At 48.1% G+C, this 23009-nt stretch overlaps 9 protein-coding genes across 9 annotated transcripts; 3 read left to right on the top strand and 6 right to left on the bottom strand.

The window, feature by feature from the left end:
• Positions 1-4905: 4905 nt before the first annotated feature.
• Positions 4906-7103, bottom strand: BDW74DRAFT_188500 (MDR family MFS transporter; the record flags this gene model as incomplete). The annotated part of the gene is made up of 8 exons (XM_073731736.1): positions 4906-5316; positions 5398-6062; positions 6116-6211; positions 6277-6437; positions 6513-6557; positions 6609-6685; positions 6750-6882; positions 6955-7103. The coding sequence occupies 8 exons, from the start codon at positions 7101-7103 to the stop codon at positions 4906-4908; spliced, it is 1737 nt and encodes a 578-aa protein (XP_073587289.1).
• Positions 7104-7401: 298 nt separating this feature from the next.
• BDW74DRAFT_188498 (uncharacterized protein) lies at positions 7402-9573 on the bottom strand (the record flags this gene model as incomplete). Its single annotated transcript, XM_073731735.1, has 6 exons — positions 7402-7659; positions 7705-8183; positions 8232-8512; positions 8563-8793; positions 8851-9399; positions 9467-9573. The coding sequence occupies 6 exons, from the start codon at positions 9571-9573 to the stop codon at positions 7498-7500; spliced, it is 1809 nt and encodes a 602-aa protein (XP_073587288.1). The 3' UTR covers positions 7402-7497.
• Positions 9574-10492: 919 nt separating this feature from the next.
• On the bottom strand, positions 10493-11308 carry BDW74DRAFT_175244 (uncharacterized protein; the record flags this gene model as incomplete). Its single annotated transcript, XM_073728277.1, has 1 exon — positions 10493-11308. One exon carries the CDS (start codon positions 11306-11308, stop codon positions 10493-10495), a length of 816 nt encoding a protein of 271 aa, XP_073587287.1.
• A 592-nt stretch (positions 11309-11900) lies between these two features.
• BDW74DRAFT_175243 (uncharacterized protein) lies at positions 11901-12794 on the bottom strand (the record flags this gene model as incomplete). Its single annotated transcript, XM_073728276.1, has 2 exons — positions 11901-12596; positions 12699-12794. 2 exons carry the CDS (start codon positions 12792-12794, stop codon positions 11901-11903), a joined length of 792 nt encoding a protein of 263 aa, XP_073587286.1.
• Positions 12795-13869: 1075 nt separating this feature from the next.
• Positions 13870-14178, top strand: BDW74DRAFT_175242 (uncharacterized protein; the record flags this gene model as incomplete). Its single annotated transcript, XM_073728275.1, has 1 exon — positions 13870-14178. One exon carries the CDS (start codon positions 13870-13872, stop codon positions 14176-14178), a length of 309 nt encoding a protein of 102 aa, XP_073587285.1.
• Positions 14179-15531: 1353 nt separating this feature from the next.
• BDW74DRAFT_188496 (uncharacterized protein) lies at positions 15532-16317 on the top strand (the record flags this gene model as incomplete). Its single annotated transcript, XM_073731734.1, has 1 exon — positions 15532-16317. The coding sequence occupies one exon, from the start codon at positions 15532-15534 to the stop codon at positions 16315-16317; it is 786 nt and encodes a 261-aa protein (XP_073587284.1).
• Positions 16318-16697: 380 nt separating this feature from the next.
• Positions 16698-18312, top strand: BDW74DRAFT_175240 (uncharacterized protein; the record flags this gene model as incomplete). The annotated part of the gene is made up of 3 exons (XM_073728274.1): positions 16698-17107; positions 17167-17703; positions 17772-18312. 3 exons carry the CDS (start codon positions 16698-16700, stop codon positions 18310-18312), a joined length of 1488 nt encoding a protein of 495 aa, XP_073587283.1.
• Positions 18313-18521: 209 nt separating this feature from the next.
• On the bottom strand, positions 18522-19233 carry BDW74DRAFT_175239 (uncharacterized protein; the record flags this gene model as incomplete). Its single annotated transcript, XM_073728273.1, has 2 exons — positions 18522-19007; positions 19087-19233. The coding sequence occupies 2 exons, from the start codon at positions 19231-19233 to the stop codon at positions 18522-18524; spliced, it is 633 nt and encodes a 210-aa protein (XP_073587282.1).
• A 1116-nt stretch (positions 19234-20349) lies between these two features.
• BDW74DRAFT_188495 (alpha/beta hydrolase) lies at positions 20350-21545 on the bottom strand (the record flags this gene model as incomplete). The annotated part of the gene is made up of 2 exons (XM_073731733.1): positions 20350-21363; positions 21417-21545. 2 exons carry the CDS (start codon positions 21543-21545, stop codon positions 20350-20352), a joined length of 1143 nt encoding a protein of 380 aa, XP_073587281.1.
• Positions 21546-23009: the final 1464 nt, after the last annotated feature.

The raw sequence follows: 23009 nt of genomic DNA, 5'->3' as shown, positions 1-23009 counted from the left end.
TAATAGCCAGATAACATGTGTTATAAAAATAAGTAATTAGGTAATCTATAATATGTTAATAATAATCTGCTGGGTTAACAAGGTATTTTAATAAACAGCTAACTATATATAAGATGTTTAGACAAGTAAGAGTACTTGCAAAGCTAATAAATCCTATTTTTAAATATATCTTATAAATTTATTCTAGTATTACTTTATCCATGTTTAAATAAAGCTTGCTGGAGGAGAGCAATGAAGTTCCAGGAGATTAAATTATTATATTTATATAAAAATAACTTATAATAACTTTAATATAAGAATCTTAATATAGCCAGACCTTTTATTACTATTTATCCTAAATAATTTTAACTCTAAGAAACCATTACACTTCTCTAAAATATTATAATTTATATTTAGCAGCCAGTTCTTCCTTAAAAATTATAGCTATGGCGCGTGCCTTTTTAGTAGGGAAATTTATAATAATAATATTATAAATTTGCTAATAAAGAGACATTCTTCTTTAAAAATTATAGTAAAGCCGTGTTTATAAAGAGTTATAGCTAAATTAAGCTGCCAGAGACATGGAGACTTCCTAAGGCTATAAATAGCCTTGTAAGCCTTTAAAAACTTTTCTTTTTATTTATATCCCTTTAGTAGGCATAAATATACTAGCTTTTAAAACATTATATTTAAAAATATATTAACTATATCTTTTTAATTAGTATTAAGGTTAAAGGCTGTAACAAGGGCAGCGAGAATTTAAAAGGCACGCGCGGAGGCTATGGCGGCTTAATTTTCTTTATTAAAAACTAGTTTAAGGTCTCCGTGTATATAAATTTAAGCCTTTACTTTAAGAAAGTAGCTGTCTATATTAAATTTATAAATCAATACCCATAGTAAGGAAATTACCTTGTCTAGCCTAGCCTTTTATTCCTCCACTACTTCCCATGCCTTTATTTTTACAAGGATTAATAATTCAAGGTCTGCGGCTTTAAGAAATTTTATGTATAGCAGGTAATTTTTAATATCCCTTTAGTGCTTGGGGGAAGATAGTAAATTATCTTAGTAAAGGCATTCCTTTGCTAGGTTTTAATAAAGCGCATAAAACGCATACTAGATGTAGTTAAGTAGTTTTAATATAGGGATAATTACTTTAATCATGTATACTTTATAGTTATTTATATTATGGCGCTTTATATTTTAACGCTTGGGTTGCTATTTATAAGTTAAATTAAGAAGTTATATAAGTTGCTAGGAGCTATTTTTATCCCCTAAGCATATAGAGTATTAAGGCTTAGCAAGGCGTGCTTGCTCTGCTTCTTGCAGTAACTAAGCCCCTGCTAGATCTAGTAATGGCTTCCTGGGAGTCCTGGGTTATAAAATTTGCTGTTAAGGCTATGGTGGCTCTTCAGGGAATGCTCCAGATGTTAAAGTTTATATAGGATTTTTATGGTATTAAGGTTTTAGGGTTGCCTTAAGAGTTAATAAAGGCGGTAAATCCTTTAATTAATTAAAGGGCTTAAGCCCCGCGGTAGTAACTATAAAAGTAATCTTATCCCTTTTTTAATCTTTTTTATAAATAATTTTATTTTTATAAATTTAAGTAACCTGTAAGCTATTTATATTTAAAGTAGGCTTATTCTTTTTTTTTATTATATGATTTTATAAAATTTAAATTTAAGTTAGTATCTTTAATTATATAATTATAATTATAGTAAGGAATATTAAGGACCTTAGTTAAAGGTTTAGACATGTTAACTATAATATTAATTTATAAAAAGGGATTTTTTAAATTATATATTCTTATTTTATTAAAAACTATATTTTTACATGCTTTAACACGCTAATCTTTAGGGAATTAAATCTACTAAATATTTAAGGCCTTGTAGCTAATAAGGTAATTAAGGGAGGCCCTTAGCTCCAGCTTATAAAGGCTATTATCCTAACCTTTTCACGCCCATGTGTAACACCCCAGTGTTTAAATATTAGAGATATAAGGCGGCTTACCAGTAAGTTTCTTTTATAAAGTTTTCCAGTCTAGCTTTTTTACTAAAATTTAATTACTTATATAAGCTGCAGCTTTAAAGATTTATGGCTATATTAATAATAAAAACTTTACATGCAGTATAATTATTTAAGCCCTTTAAATAAGTATTCCACCTAATTATTTAGCCATGCTATTTTAAGATAGGGTGTATAAAGCTAATTTATTTTATAATATCCCTTTAAAGCTAGTGAATTTAGGAATCTCTTTCCTAAAGCTAGGCTTATTATTACTAAAGAAAACTTTTAGTATATAATTAAAATATATTTAAATAAGTTTAGTAAACTGCTTAATAGCTTTGCGGCAGGAGGCTTTTAACTAGTAAGTATAAATTTAATAAAACTTGCTAAACTTATTATAAAAGTAAGTTATCTACTTATCTTTATTTATTGCTGTTTTTATAAAGATTAGATCCAGGTGTATATAGTTAAATATAGCTTTAACTAGCTTACAGGGCCTTTAAAAAGTTTATTAAGGCACCTAGCTAATTTAATATATCTTATAATATTAAGGTATTTAAGTATTTATTATTTTAACTCCCTAAGTTACTGCTAGAAGGTGTTAAAGCGCCTTATTATTAATATAACCCAGGTGTTAGTAAAAGATATTAAGATCCCCTGTAATTTTAAGTTCTTAAGCAGAAGTTTTACCTCTTAGGTAACTTAATAAGTATACTTTTTCTTAAAATTCTGCATACTTTCTGGAGTTAACTATCTAAAGGCTGGATAAATAATTTTTAAGGTAAAATGCTTCCTTTTTATTTTTTATAATTAGGGTGTTAAAATTCTAATAATATCCTAATTTCTTAAGGCGCCTTGTTAACAGGATATTTATATAAAATCCAGGCGTGTATATAATATTTCCTAAAGTTAGTATTATTAATTTACCTTTTAAAGTTTTTAAATAAAGTGTTATAAATCTAAAGCCTTAAATAATATAGTTAAAATTGCCTGCGCGGATATTACCTCCGCGTTAATAATTAAGTATGGTAAAATGCCTAATATTATTATAGACATAAATAAAGGCGCCTGTGTTAAATATAAAGGCTTTAAAAAGCGCCAGAGATTATATATTATAAGTATTAAAAATCAATACACTAATATAGTATACAATAAATTATATATAGTGTTTTTTTAATAACTACTTAAGTAATTAGTAAAGGCCTTTAAGACTTTATATTTCTTTTTTTTTCTTTTATTACCTTATTATTATTTGCCTTAATTTCTTAAAGTTTTCTTTTATATTTGTTAATTCTTTTAAGCGCTTTACTAACCTTTTTCTCTGTAGAATTATTAAATCTATACCAGTCAGGACTGCGAGAATATATAAAATAAAAGTAGTATTTTACTCCACGCTTGCAGCCACACGGGCAGGCAACTTTCTCTGTGAATAGCTTTAACTTAGATATTTTATTAAACTCTTTACCAAGTATAGCAAAGGCCACATAGCCTGTAAAGGACTTAATAAAGCTATTAGTTATAAAAAAATATTAATAATATTTAAAAATAAGTTTTAGGTAATCTGCTGTATTTACATCTTCCTAATTTAGTTAATTTATATTCTACTTAGCGTAGCTTAAAGAGTATTTACTAATTACTTTTAAAAATAAGATATTAGCAGTATAGTTACTAAATTTAGGTTACTTAAAATATAATATCTTTTAATAAGTGTTCTTATAATTTTAAAGCTATTATAAGATCCTCCCTTGCTTAATTAGGGCTGTTAATGCTATGATATACTTATTAAATACCTTTAATTTATATTTAAGAGTTATTAGCTTAAATTACTATTTTAACTTACTAAAAACTTTTATAGTAAGCTTATCCTTAATAAGTTATTAAATTAAAGAAGTAATTAACCTTTAAATTACTTTATCTATATCCTAGATTTTAAAATTAATAAACTTTGCATGGTTCCAGCACCTGTTATATATCTTAAAGGCTTTTTTTATTATATTCTTTACCAGAAGATCTAGATATTTAGGGACTTTAAGTTATTTATTAGCTTTAACTTTAGGATTTAAGTAATCCCATACACCTGTAACTTTTATAAAATAAGAAATATAACTATACCAGGCCTGCCAGTTATCCCTAAACTTAAGAATAACTATTATGCTTAAGATAGTGCTAGTAAAGCTTATAATAATATCTTATATTATATATAGTATTATAATTTAATTAGTATTTAACTTTTAGTTTACAGGAGTTACTCTGTTCCGGAAGGCCTTTATATAATAAAAGGGCGTGTATATTAAGGGTGGGAATAGCTTCACAAGGTTTAAAAAAGGTAAGAATTTAACATAAGCTAGCTGTTAAGTTAGAATCCGGGCTTATAACTATGATGCCCTTTAGATACCGTACTAGCTAGAAATACTAATTAAATACTAGGTATTATATAAAAGGTAAAGAGCATGCTGAATCCTCTAATTCTAAGAATTCTTAAGGGTTTTTATATGCAAATGTAGAAGTTCTGCAAGGAGTTTGTATAGCTAAATCCCCCATTCACCCTTCGGGAGAATGGCTATAGTTAATTCGTCTGGCTCACGAATTCGGTAGTTGGAGGCCTTGAATTACTAAGAATTCTCCACCTCAGCTGACAAATTGATGATAATAATAAAAATGATATTGTAAGCTAAAGATAAATGTTAGAAAAAATTTATATATAAAAATAGCTTCTATAATATTTATATATAATAGTACTAGCCCTATCTAGCTGGAAAGAGGAATTAAGGCGAAAACAAGATAAAGGCTTCTAGCGAATTCTTCACCGCTGGACTTTTGCTCTGTCACGTCTTGCCAGTGTTCCAAGTTGCTTCATTGTGAACGTACGCGTCAAGTTCCCGCAAAGTTGCTAACAATATAGGTAAGTCTCATGCAACTAGTTCAAGCCTCGCCTTTCTCCTCATCTCGCCCATTTTTCTTTGCCTTGCCAACCTTTTTGTTGCGAGGTCGAATATCAACCCACCCAATCCCACAACTAGCCACCGTCTGGACCACCGCAAGGCCCGCAACAAGATAAAACACCCAGTCAACGGCCTTGGAGTACGCTTGCAGGATCCCCCGCAGATCCCCTCCCTCCACGATATCCCGGAACCCCGTGGCCCCCGCGGAAATGACAACATCGGCATCGACGTTTGGCGCGAATCGCGGAATCTGGTCTTTCAGGCCCTCGGAGAAGATGACCGACGCGATGGATAGAAACACGCTACCGCCGAAGGTCTGGCTAAATGTGAGGATTGCCATGGCTGTTGAGAGGTCGTCGGGGGCGACGCTGTTCTGGACGGCGACAAGACTCTAGGTAGTTCACTCGTTAGTGCCTTTTTTTCCCCCTTGTGCATTCCAGCTAATTTGATGGAAGACAGGTAGATTACGTACCGGCTGCGTAGAAGGACCTCGCCCAAGACCCATAATGATCTGATATGCCGCCCAGGCAACGGTCGATGTTGAGGGAGAAAGCCGCGACAGCAAACCCGCGCCAACCGCACTCAGCGCACCACCAAGAATCGCAAACGGGAGGTAGTATCCTAGCCTCCCTATCAAAATGCCTACGATCACCGCCGAGATCAACTGCGATAGGATGTTCGGTAGAAGGTTGACGCCGCTCATCAAAGCCGAGTCATCGCGGACGGCCTGGAAATATACGGGGACATAGTAGGCGACGACCATTGTAAGACCAAAGATAAACGCGGTGGCAACATAGCTCGTCCACGCGATCCGAATGGTAAGTAAATGGAAAGGAATCATTGCGTCTCTGCCCTTGTAGTACTCCCATGCCAAAAACACAAGTGCTGTTGCACCAGACCCGACGAAAAGGCCAATCACTGTCGGCGAGTTCCACGCATACTCGTTGCCGCCGTACTCGAGGGCAAGGAGGAACATTATCGCGGCTGGAGCGAAGAGAGCGAAGCCGAGAAGATCGAAGGTTCTGAAGAATGTCGGCAGAACGGTCAGGGCCGGGGGCTTGATGCGCTGTTCTGGGATGCGCGTGAAGACGAGTAGGACCGCGACGAGGCCGCCGATGGGAAGATTGATATAAAAGCCTGTTGTCTGTGAGATGATGGGGTGGGGTAAGTGTCCTTGAAATGGAACATACACCATCGCCATGTTGTATAGGTAGTGAAGGCACCGCCGACCAGGGGGCCCAGAACAAGGCCCAATTGTGCGACGCCCATCATTAGGCCGAGGATAGCTTGTTAAGTCGTCAGCGAAGACCCCCAAGGAAGCATCAGAGGAGCAAGCATAGACAAGACATACTCGGCCTCTTATGTATCGGCGCTGCCCCGGCAATGATTGTCAAGGCGCCGTTGATCAAGCCGGAGGACCCCATGCCCGACACCGCGCGGCCGATGATCAGCGTCATGGACGAATTGGCGACGCCGCAGATAATAGAACCGATTTCGAAGATGCCGAAGAAGCTCAGGAAGACAATCTGCCGTTGTCAACATATACTCTTCTATGATTTGTATAGACGGTATGTGTGTATTTTTGACTTGAAGTGTGTATAGAACTTGCCAGTGAGTGGTTGCAGGGCGCAGCTAAACGACAACATTAGCAGTTGGCCAACAGAATGATGATGTCCGACCTACCTCGCCAACGTATATGCACTACCATACCAAGCAACATCGTCCAGCGAGTGGAATTGGTTCGTGATCTTCGGGACGGCCTGCATAGAACCCAAGAGTTGGAAAACGGCATCAACGAGCTATGTAAGAAATGGAAGAGCGCACCGTCGCAACAATGGAGATGTCCAGCAACATAAGAAACATGACCAATGTCAAGCCCAGGATAACCAAGTAGAAGGGTACTCCAGTGATCCATTGCTCCGGGGCTTTCGACGTGGGTGCCTTTGGCTCTGAATCGCTAGAGAGAGGCGCATTATGCTCCGTGTTGGATGGGAAGGCAGATATGGGTTGTGGTGTGTCGCCCTTCGACTCGTCTACCGCCACTTGCGAGACTTGCGTAGAGGAGGAGCTGTCGACATTCACGGTCGGTGGTAACGTATCAAATCGTCCCTCAGGGCTGGGAGGTGTTTGAGGGAAGGAGCGCCTCGCGACCGTGGTTTCCGCTTGTTCGTTGTCCATCTCGACCGAGGGGTAAATGTCAAGGTCGAAGTGATGTCTCCTGCGGTCCAAGGGACTGTCGGGCGATTCGGTTGGTACTTAAATGCATGCTGGCATTCCAACCGGACTGTATGTCCAAACAGCCTCAATAGCTGCCGGGTAATACAACCCCCGAGCTGCAGAAATCTCCTTATTGGGTCCGGGGTGTCGGGGCGGGATTCGCGAATTTCGTCCGCGCATGTTACACGGATGACCGCATTGTTGGGGTTCCTTCATTGCTCATTTGCTGCTCAAGGCTCTCTTAGCTAGCCCCTGGGATTTGTGATCCCGAGAATGTGAAATTCAACAATCATGGACATTTGGCCGGTCAATTTGTGGCCTCATATTAAGAAGCTGTTATATCGTCCATATGTGATTACGAAAACATCCCAAACGGTGTAAACTCCGCCATCCACGCCAGATCCTGGCTCGGAAGCCAGGTATCGATCATATGCTGATCGATCTCTGGAAGGGCTGGCACCGGCGGGGGAGCTGGCGCTGGGGGCACCCTACCCGGGAACGACCCTACCGGCCCATCCTGCGTCGGCGGCATATTTGTCTGACTCTGAACCTGAAGATTTACCTCTGGTGCCGCTGCGGGCAATCTTTCCGCCCAGCCAGCCTTTAACCCCAGCAGGATCCTAGAGGTCATCGTGAAGCAATCTATGTCTGCGTTTCGATCATGCAGATTGGGGATAGGATTCGGATTTCGAAGACCGATGGCGTCGGCCGCCCGCCCTAGTTTGTCGGCGACTTGCTCCGTCACGTCGAGTAGGTCTACTGTCTGTCGGATAACGTGATAGTCCCAACCTGGATACTCGAGCGTTGAAAGGCGCAGGAGGGTAAGGAGGGAGTGGGCGGTTGGGAACTCGACGGTTGACGGGTGGAAGCCGAATGACGCGGGTGAGAGACCAAGAAGAATTTCGAAACGCTTCTGAACGGCTGAGAGGCAAGCATAGACGCTTTCAAGGCGGGTGAGGTCGGCTCCAGCCGCTGGTGACTGTTTTAAGGCTGTCTCGTATATGGTTGTTTCAGCGTGATGAAGGTGTAGTAGCAAGATATCTATGGAATTTAGCGAGCCATAACAAAGGTAACGGTCAGGAAACTCACCCTTCTGAAAGGGCTCCGAAGGCGGATGAGCTCGGATATCGTCGAGTTCGGATTGTAGACCCTTGAGATACAACGCCAGCGGTGCGTTGCGATGGTCTCCCACGGCGTCATTGTAGTAACCCAGGTCCTTGAAGACTTTGTCGACGACAAGTTGCGTCCGGACGAGCTGGACCAGTACTATGTCATTAGGTGTCTCGTTGGCCTCCATCAAAACATCGATACACTCTTTCATATGCGGCGTCCATCGGAGAGAGTCGGTGCGCCTGAGTGTGTGCGATACCCTGCATAGCAATGTGAGCGACGTCCAGGTCCCGGAAGCCAAAGTACATACGCAGAGCACACTAGAAAACACCCAAGAATTGCTCTCCGCTCCTGCATCGTCCGAACTGGTGAAACCCAGCCAGGTCTGCACGACCCAGTGCCTGCCTTGGCGAACTGCGCGGCTTGCGCGTCAAGAGGCGGAGGTGCCGGTCGGTTGAGCTCCATATCCAGGACCAGGCCAGTAAGCATCTGGACGTACGGTCCTAATGCCATTCGTCGCGGCTGCCGCTCGAAGCCGATCCTGCGACCGTTAGTAATGGATGTTGGACGCGAGGTGCGACGGGGACAGGAGGTGTACCAGGCAAGATAAACGATAAGTCCGAGCAGGAGATCTAAGCTCCGCTGGCAGTCAACAAGCAAGGCTTTAGCGGCGGTCGCTTTGAGTTCCTCATGCAGGGCGCCTCGTTTCACCAAGTCCTTGCAGTGCAGCATGATAAGGCAGCGCCACAGAAAGGGATACTCGGATCTGATCTCGGAGGCCGGGACGCCGTTAGGGATATATATGAAGGGCAAGTAAGGAAGTCTGTTGGACCGAAAGTCACTGAGTATGTCTTCGTTAGCGGCATCAAGTCCGAAAGGTCTGCATGTCTCCCGCGATGAGTAGACCAGCTGCTTGGGCGAGGACTGGGAAAAGCTGCTGAAGCCCGAATCGGACGACGCTGTATTTGGTCCGGTTGGATAGGCTGGCGCAGTAGGCTGGCCAGTCCCCTGCCCGGACTGCACCAGCGAGGTGAGCTCGTCGAGACGACGCTCAAGCTGGGCCGTCTTTGCGGCGACAGAGCGGCGCATGGCGTTCATCTTGCGCGTCCGGCGCGCGGGATAACAGTCTCTGTTGAGACGGCAGCATCTGTGCCCCTTGCTGATCAGTCAAGGTCTCACAAACACGTCAAGGCACCGGAGAGGACGGGTCACACCTGGCACAACTGCCTCCGCCCTCAGTGACCAGGCATTTGCATTTGGCCTGGGCGCAGCTAGCGCAGGCGCGGCCGTAGGGGGCCGTCACCCAGGTTGAATTATCCATGTCTGAATCCGCTGGCGGGGTTGACACGCGACAAGCGTGACGGGGTTAAGAGAAGACGGAGTTGGGGAATCTAGAAGTCCTGTGGTTCGGGTCTTATAATGCTCCGACCGGGGGGTGACGTCCGGATCGGGGTTGGCCAAGTCCGCCCGGGGCAGTTGCACAAAGAATGTATAAACCTTGGCTGGGTTTGTGTCAATGACAACAGGTAAAAGTTATATGGGGCGATGCTCTTCATTTTGATGGTACCAACAACGATTTGATGGGATGTGAAAGGAGATGGGTAAGTTTATGATGTGGCCCCGGCTTGATGAACTGGCCGTTTACAGAGATATATATTTCGGCCCCCCACCGGACCTCGAGAGGACGGAACCACCCTCTACGAGATATCATTCAACTTAATCACGCCAAGACTACCATACTGTTATGCTTGAACCTCACATTCTACTTTGCCTACCCACAGCTCGATATAATCTTTCACAGTCAGTTAAATGTGGTAGAAGTAATGGTGAGGACGCAAGGAAGAGAAAGATAGAGCAGAAACCGCAACACAAAGGCCTCGAAGCAGGAGGAGGATTGATGGTAGTATGGTGAAGTATACTGCTTTGGATGAAGCACACCAATATGATTAAACTAATCATCAAAGAGGACGTCATCATCTAGGTACTTTTAGGGAGCATAGGAGAGGAATGCAAGACTACTTTGATTTACCTAGGTACGAAGAGCGAAATGGGGATATTGAAGGGAACATAGGTGCGTGAGCGTTGAACGAGCGTGTCAAGCATATGCAAAAAATAAGACTAAAGAGTTGAGAGGCAATTGAAAGGTACCATACATAAGGGAGAGGAGCAGGCCAGAGAGAAAGTTTAGTGCGATCAATCATCCGAAAGCTCCGTAAATTCTTGCTCAGGTTTATGATGATTCATGGGATCAACCCGAGGACCGAGCTGTCCATCCTCTGCAAGCTTGTTGCGCAGCTTAGAGTACCCGTGCCATCTAGTCTGGTCAACCGGATAGCGCTCGAAAAGCAGTCCCAGGCATATTGAAAGTCAGGCCTAAGTTTCTTGGTGACCTTGGTGTGCCGTCCCTCAGGTTCATCCTCCAACTCCTTCAACACGGCCATCCAGCAGACTTGCAGTATACGAAGAGCCGAGTCTTGACACCAAAGCCACATGACGGCTTCAGTGAGAGAGTTGATCTTCATAATCTTGACAGGGGTGTCGTCAACGCCTAGCCATGGACCCGAGCCGCCTTCATCCAAGCACGGAGGTAGCCGTGGATCGTTTGACAGCATGAAGGCAGCGTCGTTGGCAGCTGGGGGGCCGGCCTGGATGTCAGGAAGCCACCAGAGAACCTCAGACTGGAGGTGCAACGAAAGAGCATAAACGTTGTCCGGTTGGAAACGGAAATGCGCTGCCGGGACGGAGTGATAACGGTTCTTGCTTATTACCATGTTTATATCAGAGTTGTTTGGCCCGACTCGATCAACCTTTAGCTCGTTGCAGGTAGCATCCTGACAGTGGTCATAGCCAGCTGCAACTAAAACATTAATTGCAGCGGCCATATGAGCGTCCGGGATCACAAAGCCAACCTCGTTGGTAATGGCACGGCTTCCTGCCAAGGGGATCGCCTGCCATCCGAAGAGGACATATGGCAGGTTAGCCTGGTGGAAATGATCAGCAACATCGCAGGTCAGCTTCCTAGTGACGCGCTCGTCTTCCAAAAATTGAGAATGCATGGTGTGATTGTACGTTGGCTGATACAGCGGCCGATCCTGCGTATGATGATATTGTAGATCAGATGGAGGAACCTCGACCGGTTGGTAACCCCGGGTTTTATGTCTTCATCGGCTGTTATACCCAAGGCATCTTTTGTCCGTGAAGTTTGGAGGCTTTAGATGAAGGCATTGTTCTTGGAGAGAACAAAACGAGGCCGACAATGCTCAAGCGCTGCAACTCCCAAATGCCTTCGATCTGGTATTGTCTCGTCTTTGTTGATTTTCTCTTTGAGACTGAGCCTTTGTTCCGTTATCAACTTTCTCTGCAGTTTGTTTTCCATCTACTATTTGTCTTACCACGTACTTTCCACATAGTCATTCTTCTTTAAGCTGTAGGCAATAATGGAGCATAAACAGTATTAATGATATTGAACGAGTGTACAAGACATCTAACACACTCTCTCCAGGGGAGTAATCACTCAACCTGTAGGGACCAGAGGTCGAGAGTTCAGAGGCAATCTGGGAAAGCCCGCCCCAAGGATGACAAGTCTGGGGTGTAATACCATATCTACCGGGCAGCTGCGCATACGGTAGTACCTAAGATAAGGCCAAATCAGTCATCAGAGAGCTCCCTATCCTTCTCCAACTCGGGCCTCCGGCAATCCCTCGGATCAACCAGCGGCCCAAGCTGCCCACTCTCCGCCAGCCGATCGCGAAGATCACAAAAGGCCTGCCACGGGCTCTTCCCCAACGACACCGCCCGCCGCCGATGCGCACAATCCCACGCATGCTGAAACGACGCCCGGAGTTTCTTCGTGACCTTGGCATGGGCCCCCTCCGGCCCATCCCCCAGCTCCCCCAGCATAACAAACCACACATCCGCCAGCCTCCAGCCAAGCGCCGAGTCCCGGCACCACAGCAGTATCACCACTGTAGCCACCACATCAAGCGTCAGGATCTTCACGGGCTTGTCCTTGGGCCCGCTCCACGGGCCTGAGCCGCCCTCGTTCGAGAACGGCGGGGGCCGGGCGTCCCATGAGAGCATGAAGACGGGGTCGTTGGGTGGGGGTAGGCCGGGTGGGATTTCCGGTAGCCACCAGAGGAGTGACAATTGGGAGTGCAGGGAGAGGAGGCAGGCGAATGGGTTGTCATCGAGTCTGAAGTGGAAGTGGGCGGATGGGACGGAGTGGTAGCGGGTTTTCCAGCTGAGGACGCGGTCGATGTCCGGGTTTGACCAGCCGACGCGGTCAATGCTGCGCTCGGGGCAGGCTATGTATGTGCAGGGGGTGTAGTCAGACGGGTGGAGGGCCTACACGGCGGTTGGGATGCAGGCGTCTGGAATTACAAAGTCCACTTCGTTGGCAACTGCTCGGCTGCCGGCTAGGATTATGGCTTGTCAGCCGAAGAGCACGTAGGGGATGTTGGCGATGTCGAAGTAGTGCACTACGTCGCAGGTTAGCTTGCGGGTGAAGCGCTCTTTTTCCGAGCGTGGGGCGTCCGTGTCCATGACTGTGGATTCCAAGGCGATATCAGACGATTAACAAAAGTGGCAGGCTGTGAATCTCGCAAATCGACTTGATCGGGTGGTGCGGATGATCTGTAGGCTAAATTGGATGACGAAACTGTGCTGGGTATTTATGTCTTCCTCGACCGATAATCCTAGGCCATTCAATCCACATCTCTTTATCCGGGAGACTTCAAGACATAGAACGAGGGCATTGTCTAGCCAGAATCTTTCTGTCTCTTTCGGTCATGTCCAGTCTTCGTTGATTCTGTTACGTCAAATAGAAAGCCCTGGTCTCTCGATACAGACCTCAGCCCCAAGAGGGGTACTTCCATTGTTGCGCGTGGGTTCTTTTGATTATACATGGTATCCAGTAGTGTACTGTCGAGGAGTCTCCCCAACCCTCATTTCCCGAGCACCAAACCCTGTCATTGAACTGCGGTCACCCCCGCTGCGCTTGACCGCACAATTGCAGTGGCCGAGCGTATGTTATGTAGATGAGGTCAGTCTGGCCGTTTGCAGATCGAAGCACACACAACCGTGCGAGGCGTAGGAGTGTGTTCCACCACCACGTTACTTTTGTGCGAACATGCTTGATGGGGCCCCGGGGGCTAAACATTATGGTAGGTAAGTTTGTGGGGCAAAGGCTTACCATATAATTGAGGGACTCTGTATGCTTGGATTCAGGTGGTCTATTTAAAGCCATTGCGGTCTTCGAGTCTTCAAAGACCGGGCACATTGACAAAGCAAACCTTCGAGATGCCGGTGTCCAGGCCCGTCTGGCCTAGACACTTTACAGACGCATCTAGAAAGGCTGCAGTGTGACATGACAATTTACCCTCACTGCAGCTGCTTGTGGCAGTAAGGATCTCATATTGGGTCAGCCCTAGCGTCCGATGCGTTGTTCCTGCATTAGCCGGTTCAACATACGTTGTAAGTATGGTATATAAGAGCAAGCCCCAGGCCCAGCTGGCAACTGTCCGTCTCGCCTCCTTCAAACAACCAAGCTTCCAAGTCCCATTCTACCACGGACCCCTTGGACTGCATTAAACCGATACTTCCTTTTCAACCCTCCAAAATGCAGACCTTCCCCTCGCTCCTCACTACATTCACGGCGCTCGCCCTGACTCTGTCCATCCCCCTCGCCACCGCCTGGACACTCAAAGCCTGCGGCATCGTCTACTACAGCACAGGGACAATCGCCTGCACAACCGTCTCCTGTCCCGCAGGTCAATACATCGACTTCGACGACGGTTCGACAGGCAGACCAATTGAGTTGTCGCTCTACGGTGATGCGGGCTGCCGCAACGAAATCACGCATTTTGCGCGCAACGAGACGGATTACCGCCTGCCGAGAGACTTGAAATCGATTTTGGTTCTTACATAGTGGGGACTATGTTGGTTGGGTGATTGGGGGATAATGAGGTGGGGCGGAGGGATTACAGTAAGGGGAGCACAAAGATGCAAGGGGCCGCAAGGGATGTGTACGAATATGGACAATTGATATTGAAGTTATTTTGCATTTTCGGGGCTTGAGACTTTCGACTTCCATTTTAGCCTTTCTTGTGTCTGTAACTCTCTTACTGGTCCGATATATATTGTGGTCCTCGGTGAAAACACCAATATTTATCAGGCCCACGGGACAAGCCCCGCCTGTCTCGGAAACAGAAAGCTCAGTAGTTCTAGCTGTCCAGGGTGCACAGCTTGCCCATGGAGATATCAAAAAGGAAGAGTAGAACTGGTTGGCATAATGTCAGTGCGACCAGCGTTTCAGAGCGAGTCCCGGTTGTTGTTGTTGCACAACATGAGGCCTTACATGCATGGTAGGTAGCGCAGCAATTAGATACAATCATATCTATTCATAAAATAAGATAGACAAATAATCTATCCTAGGATACCATACATGATGCGTTGTATGATGTTTCCTGCAAAGTATATTATTCCCAACGCCATTTGCAAGTTACAAGCATACGACAGGGGTCGGTTAGGGCTAGCCGCGGCACGCCCGACGCCGTCCAACAACCGTCATCAACAACAAAAAGCGCAACAAGGTCAAAAACAAAAACATACAACAGCTGGGATTCGCATGTGGTCACCCACCATACTACTAACCAGCCGGCGTGTGGCTTAAGTACGGCTGAGCGGACGGGAAGCCCTGTTCTCCACACCCTGTGGTCGTATGTGCTTGATGGGCCCTAGTTAGACGTTATATGGGAAGTTTTATATTAGCCTCGGAGAATATCCGACCAAAGCCGTGCGGATGTCCTCGACCAATCTAATCTCCGGCTCAGAATTAACCGGCGCATCCATGCCGAGTCGGCACCGAGGGAAGCCGTGTTAATTCATCCTGCAGAAGCGCCGTTGCTGCAGGGTCCTTGGGCTTGGAACAATATTGTATCTCCCTATTCATGGATGGTGATGGTCTCATCGCGATGAAACTGATATTGCCGCCTCACTACCTTACGAGCTCTGCCTTCCCTCTCCATCACGCTTGCTATCCATCTCGGATGACATCCGCCAGTCAGGTCACAATCTCCATCGCGCTTACAAACCTCCTCGACAAACAGATCCACAGTCCGGAGTTAAAAGTGGATATGACGAACGTTATGAATCCTGGATCCATCGATAACAATTCCCCTCCAAAGTTAACGCGGGACAAACGTGACTATAAAGCCTCCGCTCCCCCTCCCATACACCCCGCTGCCTCCAACCTCATCAACGAAATCCAAGAACCCCTATCATGTCCCGCATCCTCATAACAGGCTCCTCCGACGGCTTTGGCCTCGTCGCCGCCCAACAACTCATCGCAAAGGGGCACACCGTCTATCTACACGCCCGGAGCTCCCAACGTGCCACCGACGCCGAAAAAGCCTGCCCGGGCGCCGCCGGAACCCTAATCGCAGATCTGTCCTCGCTGTCCGAAACCAAGAAGTTCGCCTCCGAAGCCAACGCCCTCGGGCCCTTCGACGTAATCATCCACAATGCGGGCGTTTTCCTCGGCCCGACGCGCCGCACAGCGGACACAAACATGCCGACGCAGGTGTTCGTCAACGTCCTCGCGCCCTATATCCTGACTTGTCTTATGCACAAGCCAAAGCGCCTGATCTACATCAGCTCGATGCTGCATAAGCAGGGCGACCCTGCCAATGTGGAGGATATGCTCTGGGAGAAGCGCGGCGAGGACGAGTGGAATGACTTCAAGTCGTACTGTGATACGAAGCTGCAGCTCAATCTGTTTGCGAATGTCGTGGCGAAGAAGTGGAAGGGCGAGACGAGTGTTGCGACTGTGCACCCTGGTTGGGTCGCGACGAAGCTCGGGGGCAAGGAGGCGCCGGATAGGTTGGAGGATGGGGTTGAGACGTATGTGAAGCTTGCGCTGGGCGAGTATGATCAGGGGCTTATTGCGCCGTACTTTGAGCCTAAGGGCAAGTTGGGTGAGCAGATTGCGGCTGCTGGGGATGAGGAGTTGCAGCAGAAGGTTGTGAAGCTTCTGGAGGAGAAGACCGGGCTCAAGATTCCTGCTTAGAGTGATTGTTTCATACATGATAGAGGTGTGCGGCGTATATAGAAAGTGAGTTTTTCTCCCCTTAGATTTATCCTCCAATCCCATAGAGAACCAGAGATGCAAGTTGTCGGCCGCTTGACTCCCTATAAAGGCGATAGGATGGGTATTTGATCTCCTTGTATAAACAATCAGCAAGCAGTACCTCGAGAGGACTCTCATGGTCAGCCTGCCCTGTACCATATTCTGTTCATGCTGCTATGCATTGCCCGGATGACGTCGGGAACCCTCACCCCTTCCATGGTACTTCCAAACCTTGTCCCCCTTGTAGTCATGCTCTGATCCCGTGCCTCGGAGCTCTATCTTCACTGGCAGCTTGTCCAAGCGCAAATGAACCAGGCACAATGCCCAAGGACATCACCTTTCTGGACCTCAACTTCGACACCGCGCTACCGACCCCAGTTCGACCGAACAAGGATGCCCCCAAACCGGACCTATCAAAGCCGGGACCCCCGTACCAGTGGTCGTCATCGCAAAAGGGCTGGGTCACATGGCTGTCCTGCATCACAACTCTTTTTGCATCATTTGCGACCAGCTGCTACAGTCCGGCCGCTGAACAGATGTCGTCGGAATGGGGCGTTAGTCGCGTTGCGGCCCTGCTGGGCATCACGACCTTTTGCTGCGGAATGGGCCTTGCGCCCATGTTTCTGGTCCCATTATCTGAGATAGTCGGTCGGAAGCCGGTGCTTGTCACGACCGCGGTTTTGCTTGACATCTTTCAGCTTTGTTGCGCTGTGACGAGGTTATACTCAGGGTAAGCCGTTTGTCTATCGTTCGCCCTCCCTCTCTCCGCGACCCGCACTGATCTTGCAGGATGCTAGTCTCCAGATTCTTTGCCGGGGTAGGCGGCTCAACATTTACGACTATGGTAGGCGGTATTGTCGCAGATATGTACAAGTCGCGCGAGCGCAATGCCCCCATGGCTCTATTCACTGGGTCTGCGCTGTTTCGGACGGGTCTTGGGCCGCTCGTTTGCGGTTTCATCGCGCAGTATACGACCTGGCGGTGGGTTTTCTACATACAGATCATCATCGACGGCATACTAGCACTGGGTCTGCTCCTGTTCTTCCGCGAGACGCGCGGCGTCGTCACACTTCGCAAGCGAGCAAAAGCCCTAAACGAGTACTACGATCGCCTCGAAGCATCCGGCAGTCCAGGCGTACAGCTACCATCTAGCCAAGAACAAGACAACAACAACGGCCTGGATCAAGAAAAGGAGAACTTTCGTCGTATTCGCTGGAAAGTCGCCGAGCACCAAGAGCGCGCCAACATAACGACCATGCTGCGCATCTCCATTTCCCGCCCCTTCATCCTCCTCTTCATCGAACCCGTCCTCTTCTTCTTCTCCCTGTAGGCCGCATTCTCCTGGTCCGTGCTATACATAAACCTCGCCGCGATCCCTCTCGTCTACGAATCAGCCCACACCTTCTCGCTCTCGCAAGCAAACGCCGTCTTCACAGCAACCTGCACAGCAAGTCTCCTCTCGACCATTCTCTCAATAACACAGAGCAAACTCGCCGCGCGCCACTGGAATACCTGGAACACTATCCCGGAGCACAGATTGTACTTGCGTGCGTCGAGAGCGTCCTCCTCCCAATCGGGCTGTTCATGTTCGGATGGACGAGTGAAGCGGCCTACGGGATTCCATGGATTGTACCGACAATTGCGGTGGGCATATCAACAATGGGTATATTTTCGATTTACCTGGCAGTGTTCAATTACTTGGCGGATACGTACGGCGGGTACGCGAGCTCTGCGCTTGCTGCGCAGAACTTTTGCCGCAATTTGATGAATGGTGTGTTTCCGTTGGTCGGTAGGCAGCTGTTTAAGAACCTGGGTTATGGACCAGCGGCGAGTCTTTTGGGGGGTGTTGCGGCGGGCTTGACACTTGTGCCTTGGTTGCTGGTGCTCGGGGGGAGGAGGATTCGGAGGAGGAGTCGGTTGGCGGGGGGAGTATGAACTGCATACCATCCATTGACACCATATACCGATCTCGGGCGCAGATTATAGAAACGTGGAGTTCAGATTTCCAATATGATACAGTACTATTCTAGTCCCATGACGAGTCCCTAAAACAATCACTATATGGTGCAATTTAGTACGGAGCTTGACCCGACCAACACGGCTATATTCAGGTCGTCTCAGATTCTCTGGCATCGAATCAGCCCCTAAAGCACCGCAGCCACCCCCATCAACACAGCTCCAGCGCCCACCCCAACACCCCACGGCATGCCGGTAATCTGCGCAATCGCCGCATTATCGCTATCGGTCGGATTCGCCTCATCCCCAGTAGCAGAAGTCCCATTCGCCGACCCCGTCGCATTCGCCCCCGTCCCCGCCCCCGGACTCGTTATAGCCGGCGTCGCCGTAGCAGAAGCAGAAGCACCATCCGCCGCCGTAACCGTAACAGCCCACGACTTCATCCCCGTATCAGTCGGGAGATCCCACCACTTGCCATCTGTGTACAGCGAGCAAGACGCCGTACTCGATGAAATTGCGCACTCGGCTGTCCGGGTTGTCCCGTTGGTGTCTTGGCCGAGCATCGTGTAGGTGGACGGGGCTTGAATGATTGTTGCTCCTGTGCCGGAGGTGCCGAAGTCGCAGGTGGCTGCGCTTGAGATGCAGGTTATGCTGTAGGTTGTTGTGTTGGAAGCCTAGACAGAGGAACGGCAGACTGTTAATGATGGGGAATAAGGATGTTAGGGAAGGGGAAAGGGGAAGGGCGAAGCATACGTGGCCGAGTTCCTTGCCGACGAGGACGCCTGGGTCTTCGTCTGACTCGAGGTAGGGCATGTAAATTGAGACCACTTCGTCGGCAGCCAGGGTGCCGGTGGTGGCGAGGGCTGTGAGAGCGACTAGGGTACTCGATGTGATGCGCATACTGGTGGTTGTTCGGTAATGAGATTGGTTCTCAGAGGAGTAGTCTTGAACTCTGATTGTCAGAAGTAATGATCCAAAAGTAATGGATGTCGGGAATGCCGGAGCTAATGGTTTGATGAAGAAATGCCATTTTCACCGCGGTGGATGGGGGTTCTTATACGTTTTTGGCGAGGTTCATCGAGGGCACAGTTTTAAGCATAGCTGTGAACTAATCCAGCTGGAGCCCAGCTCAGTCTTGCGAGACGAAGTTAGCCACAAGCTCCACAGTCCTCTTCAAGTCAGGTATAATGACAGGCCCGCCAGAGTGTCAAGCAGGAACAAGCGTAAGCCAAGGGGCTCGTATACTTCTTGATCGCCCCACCGCGTCAACAATAGACGGGGGAGCCAATGGGGCGCTGGGCGGGACGGCCAGCGCCTGTGCGGCTGAGCGTTAAGGCTGTTTCGGGGCCCCGTTCCGCGGCCATTAAGGCCCCAGAAGGATCGACGGGCAAGCTTGACCGGTATAAGCCACATTGCCCTTTTGAGCTGGTATTGGCTGTCACGTCTATCTAGCTGTGTGTTGGAGGTGGATCTCCGTCTACTACAGTGAGATATGGGAGAGTTATGATACACTTAGTGAGGGCAGGAAACTACACGTAGGTAGTGCTGGAATTCAGCTTGCCAATGTCAATGCCATGAATAAGAAAAGTGGCGCAAGTACTCTGACTAACAGGTCTTACACCTTCTTGTCAGATAACTATATTGAATGTGGTTAGTCACCGAATTATGACTACATGCAAACTCCCTGGCCGTCCATTCCCAGACCCCCTTTAACTCAGAAATGTCCGCTTCACTCTTAGGCAAATGCTCAGCGCTAATCACCGTCATTTTCCCACACCACTCCTCAGAGTCCAGGCCAAACCCTTCACCCTTCTCGCCCCCAAGGGGAACAGCAGAGCCATACAACTCCGCGGTAAACGGCGGTATAACTGCCCGCGTTATAGCTGGTCGACCTTACCTAGGTATATTCCCCATCGGCTATCGAGTATCATTGAAGATTGCAAAATATCAACAGTGCAGATGATGAAGGATTACGAACGTGACGTTTCAACCTAGGCATACAAATTTCAGTTCCCATTATCCAAGAACGCACTCTTGCAAACCCAACGCAACCTCCGCACCCCTAACAACGTCCTCACTCCCAACCTCCCTCCCAAGCAACCACCCAACCCCAACCAGAACATCAGCACAAAACCTCTTCGACTCCTTCAACTGCGGAAAGAAAGCATAATGGCAATGCGGCACGCCTGGGTAAACATCCAGCCTCGTCTCAACCCCGTTATCACGCAGATACCGCTCATAAACGAGCCCATCATCCCTCAGCGGATCCAATCCAGCAACCTGGACATACGCCCGCGGGAGCCTCGACGCAAGATGCGGATGCGCATACGGCGAGAAGAGATCTGACTGGAGGTCCGGGAGCACGGCGTCCTCTGCAAACTTAATATCGGCCACATCCAGCACGGGCGCGTTGCCGTTTTGCGTGCGCGATACCCACATGTCGCGGTACTGCTCTGGGATTCCGTCGGCTGTTAACGTCGTCACAGGTACTGAGACCCAGAGGCCTGTAATTGGAGGCGAAAGGTTATTTTTTAGAGCACGCTGCGCAATTAGTGTCGTCAACTGCCCGCCGGCTGAAACACCACCGAGGATAAACCCCTTGGTTGGGTCTGCGCCGAGCAGAGTTGCATGCTCCGCGATCCAGGAAACAGAGTCCCAGACATCGTTGGGCGAAATCGGGAATTTCCACTCGGGCGCGACCCGATACGAGACTGTTACGGCCGTCGCATCATACAGTGTGCTCAGCGCCCGCGCAAAGGGGATAAGCTGTTTATTCGTGCCGAGGAGATATCCTCCGCCGTAGATGAGGACGATTAGGGGTCCGGGGGTTTCAGGCAAGGCAGAGGGGCGAATGATGCGCGTTTCACTTAGATACCCGTCGCGCATGCGGGTGTGGCCGACGGACTCTCTGGTATTCAGGGTTATGGACTCGCCGCAGGCGGCTTTTTCCATGGCGGCGTGTTGGGCGCGCAGGTCGGCTATTGGGGCGCTGGTGAAGAAGCCGCCGCTGGGGAGGGGGCCGTTGAAAAGCTGGGATAGGTTAGTTGGGCCCAAAATAAGGTTGTGGCGGGAGGGAGGCTGACCGATGCAAATTCGGGGTCTGGGTTGCTCATCGCGATTTGTTCTTCGCTGTATTGGGGTTTCTCTTTGATGGTCGAGTCACTGATGGCGGGCTCGGTCGGGATGTCGTCTTTGACGCCGTAGTCTCCCATCTTGATGTTGGTGTTATGCTAGTTGAGTAAGAGTGGAAAGAGAAGGTCAAGAAATAGTTGAGAGAGTTGGAGAGAGCTGGAGGGGCAGGCTATTTAGTGTGCCCAGGTGCGACTAGAGGACCTGATCCATCACCAACCCCCATCGTCCATGTGCGTATTCCAAGGCCAGGAAAGACTGGCCTCTTTCACTCCTTCCCTTATTGTCCGATCCATTTCTTCACTGCTTCAGGCTAAGGGACCGAAACGGCTGTGATTGGGTTGGCCCAGCCTGCGATTAAGATCCCATCACACCATAGCGTGCAGGATATAGCCCTAAAAGACGCCGATAGGCCAACGGTCCAGAGTCCCCATCAGCACTAGTTTGAGCACCAATCATGTCAACACAGCTGTCCCGGCGTTGTGTCCCAGTCTCGCACTACGTACAGGGGTGTCGATGGTAGTGAAAGAAAGCGATGCAGCTGGCCGGGAGGTTGAAGGATTACCTCCATCGGACTCTTATTAACCCACCAGCTTCTTGAAATGTGGAGGTAAAGTGAGCATATCTATAATGCCGTCAAATATCCCCTGAGCAGCAGCTCGGCTCGGTGAGCCCAATCCAGGAAACTAGCTCAAAGGGTTCTGGTTACGCAGAAGCTAGTCGAACAAAAGCTACTAGCAGGGTCACTTTAGACCACGAGTTAGGCCCCGGGTAAGTGTGGCGTCAAAAGACAAGGAGTGAAATAGTCTGGAGGGGTCTATCCTAGCCATTCGACGTGCATTATTATCTACATTCGGCGAATACCTCGCAGGGGCCGCGGGCCGCGGGCTGCGCGCCAAGCGCAACATACTATAACGATCCCTGCTGTTCTGCGCTGTCCTACCTACCCAAGCATTGCCCTTTGTTGCCCTCCCTTGCCCTTCCAATGAGAAGGCTGCACCCACCCCAAGAGTGACAGTCCACGTTCTCTGAGCCCTCGGCCGTTAGTTGCACATGTACCTGGGATCATTACATCCTAATATCTTTTTCTTTCATAATCCTGGGTATGCCTCTGTAGTCTAGGGCCGGAGCAGTATCTTTGATACTCTCACTCGAGACATCCAGCGCAACTGTGAGACTACCATAAACTCCCTACCTAGGTGTGATAGCTACCCCTACACACTATGTCTTGCCGTTATCTACCTAAATATGCTTTTGCGGGGTGCTAGCTACCTACACGGGGCCGAGGCTATACAGACCTGGCGGTCCAAATCAGATATGTCCTTACAGATCAATGCCTCACAAACAAGTTGCACGCGTACCTGGGTAACGAATCCAACTTCCAAGTCAGAGAAGGTAGCCAAGCGCGCGTACATCTGTCAGGTCTGGTGCGGTGCGACAAGGTGAATGAAGCTTGATGGGTCATTTGACATGTTTCTGGACCATAAATAGGGCTACACCTTCCGTAACGGTCGCGGTAGGTCTATACCGAGGCAGATGAAGATTAT

This window comes from Aspergillus multicolor (genome assembly GCF_047715735.1).
Source record: "Aspergillus multicolor strain CBS 133.54 unplaced genomic scaffold BDW74scaffold_4, whole genome shotgun sequence".
NCBI lineage: Eukaryota > Fungi > Ascomycota > Eurotiomycetes > Eurotiales > Aspergillaceae > Aspergillus > Aspergillus multicolor.
Note: the sequence above shows the minus strand (reverse complement) of the source record. Positions and strands in the feature narration are given on the sequence as shown.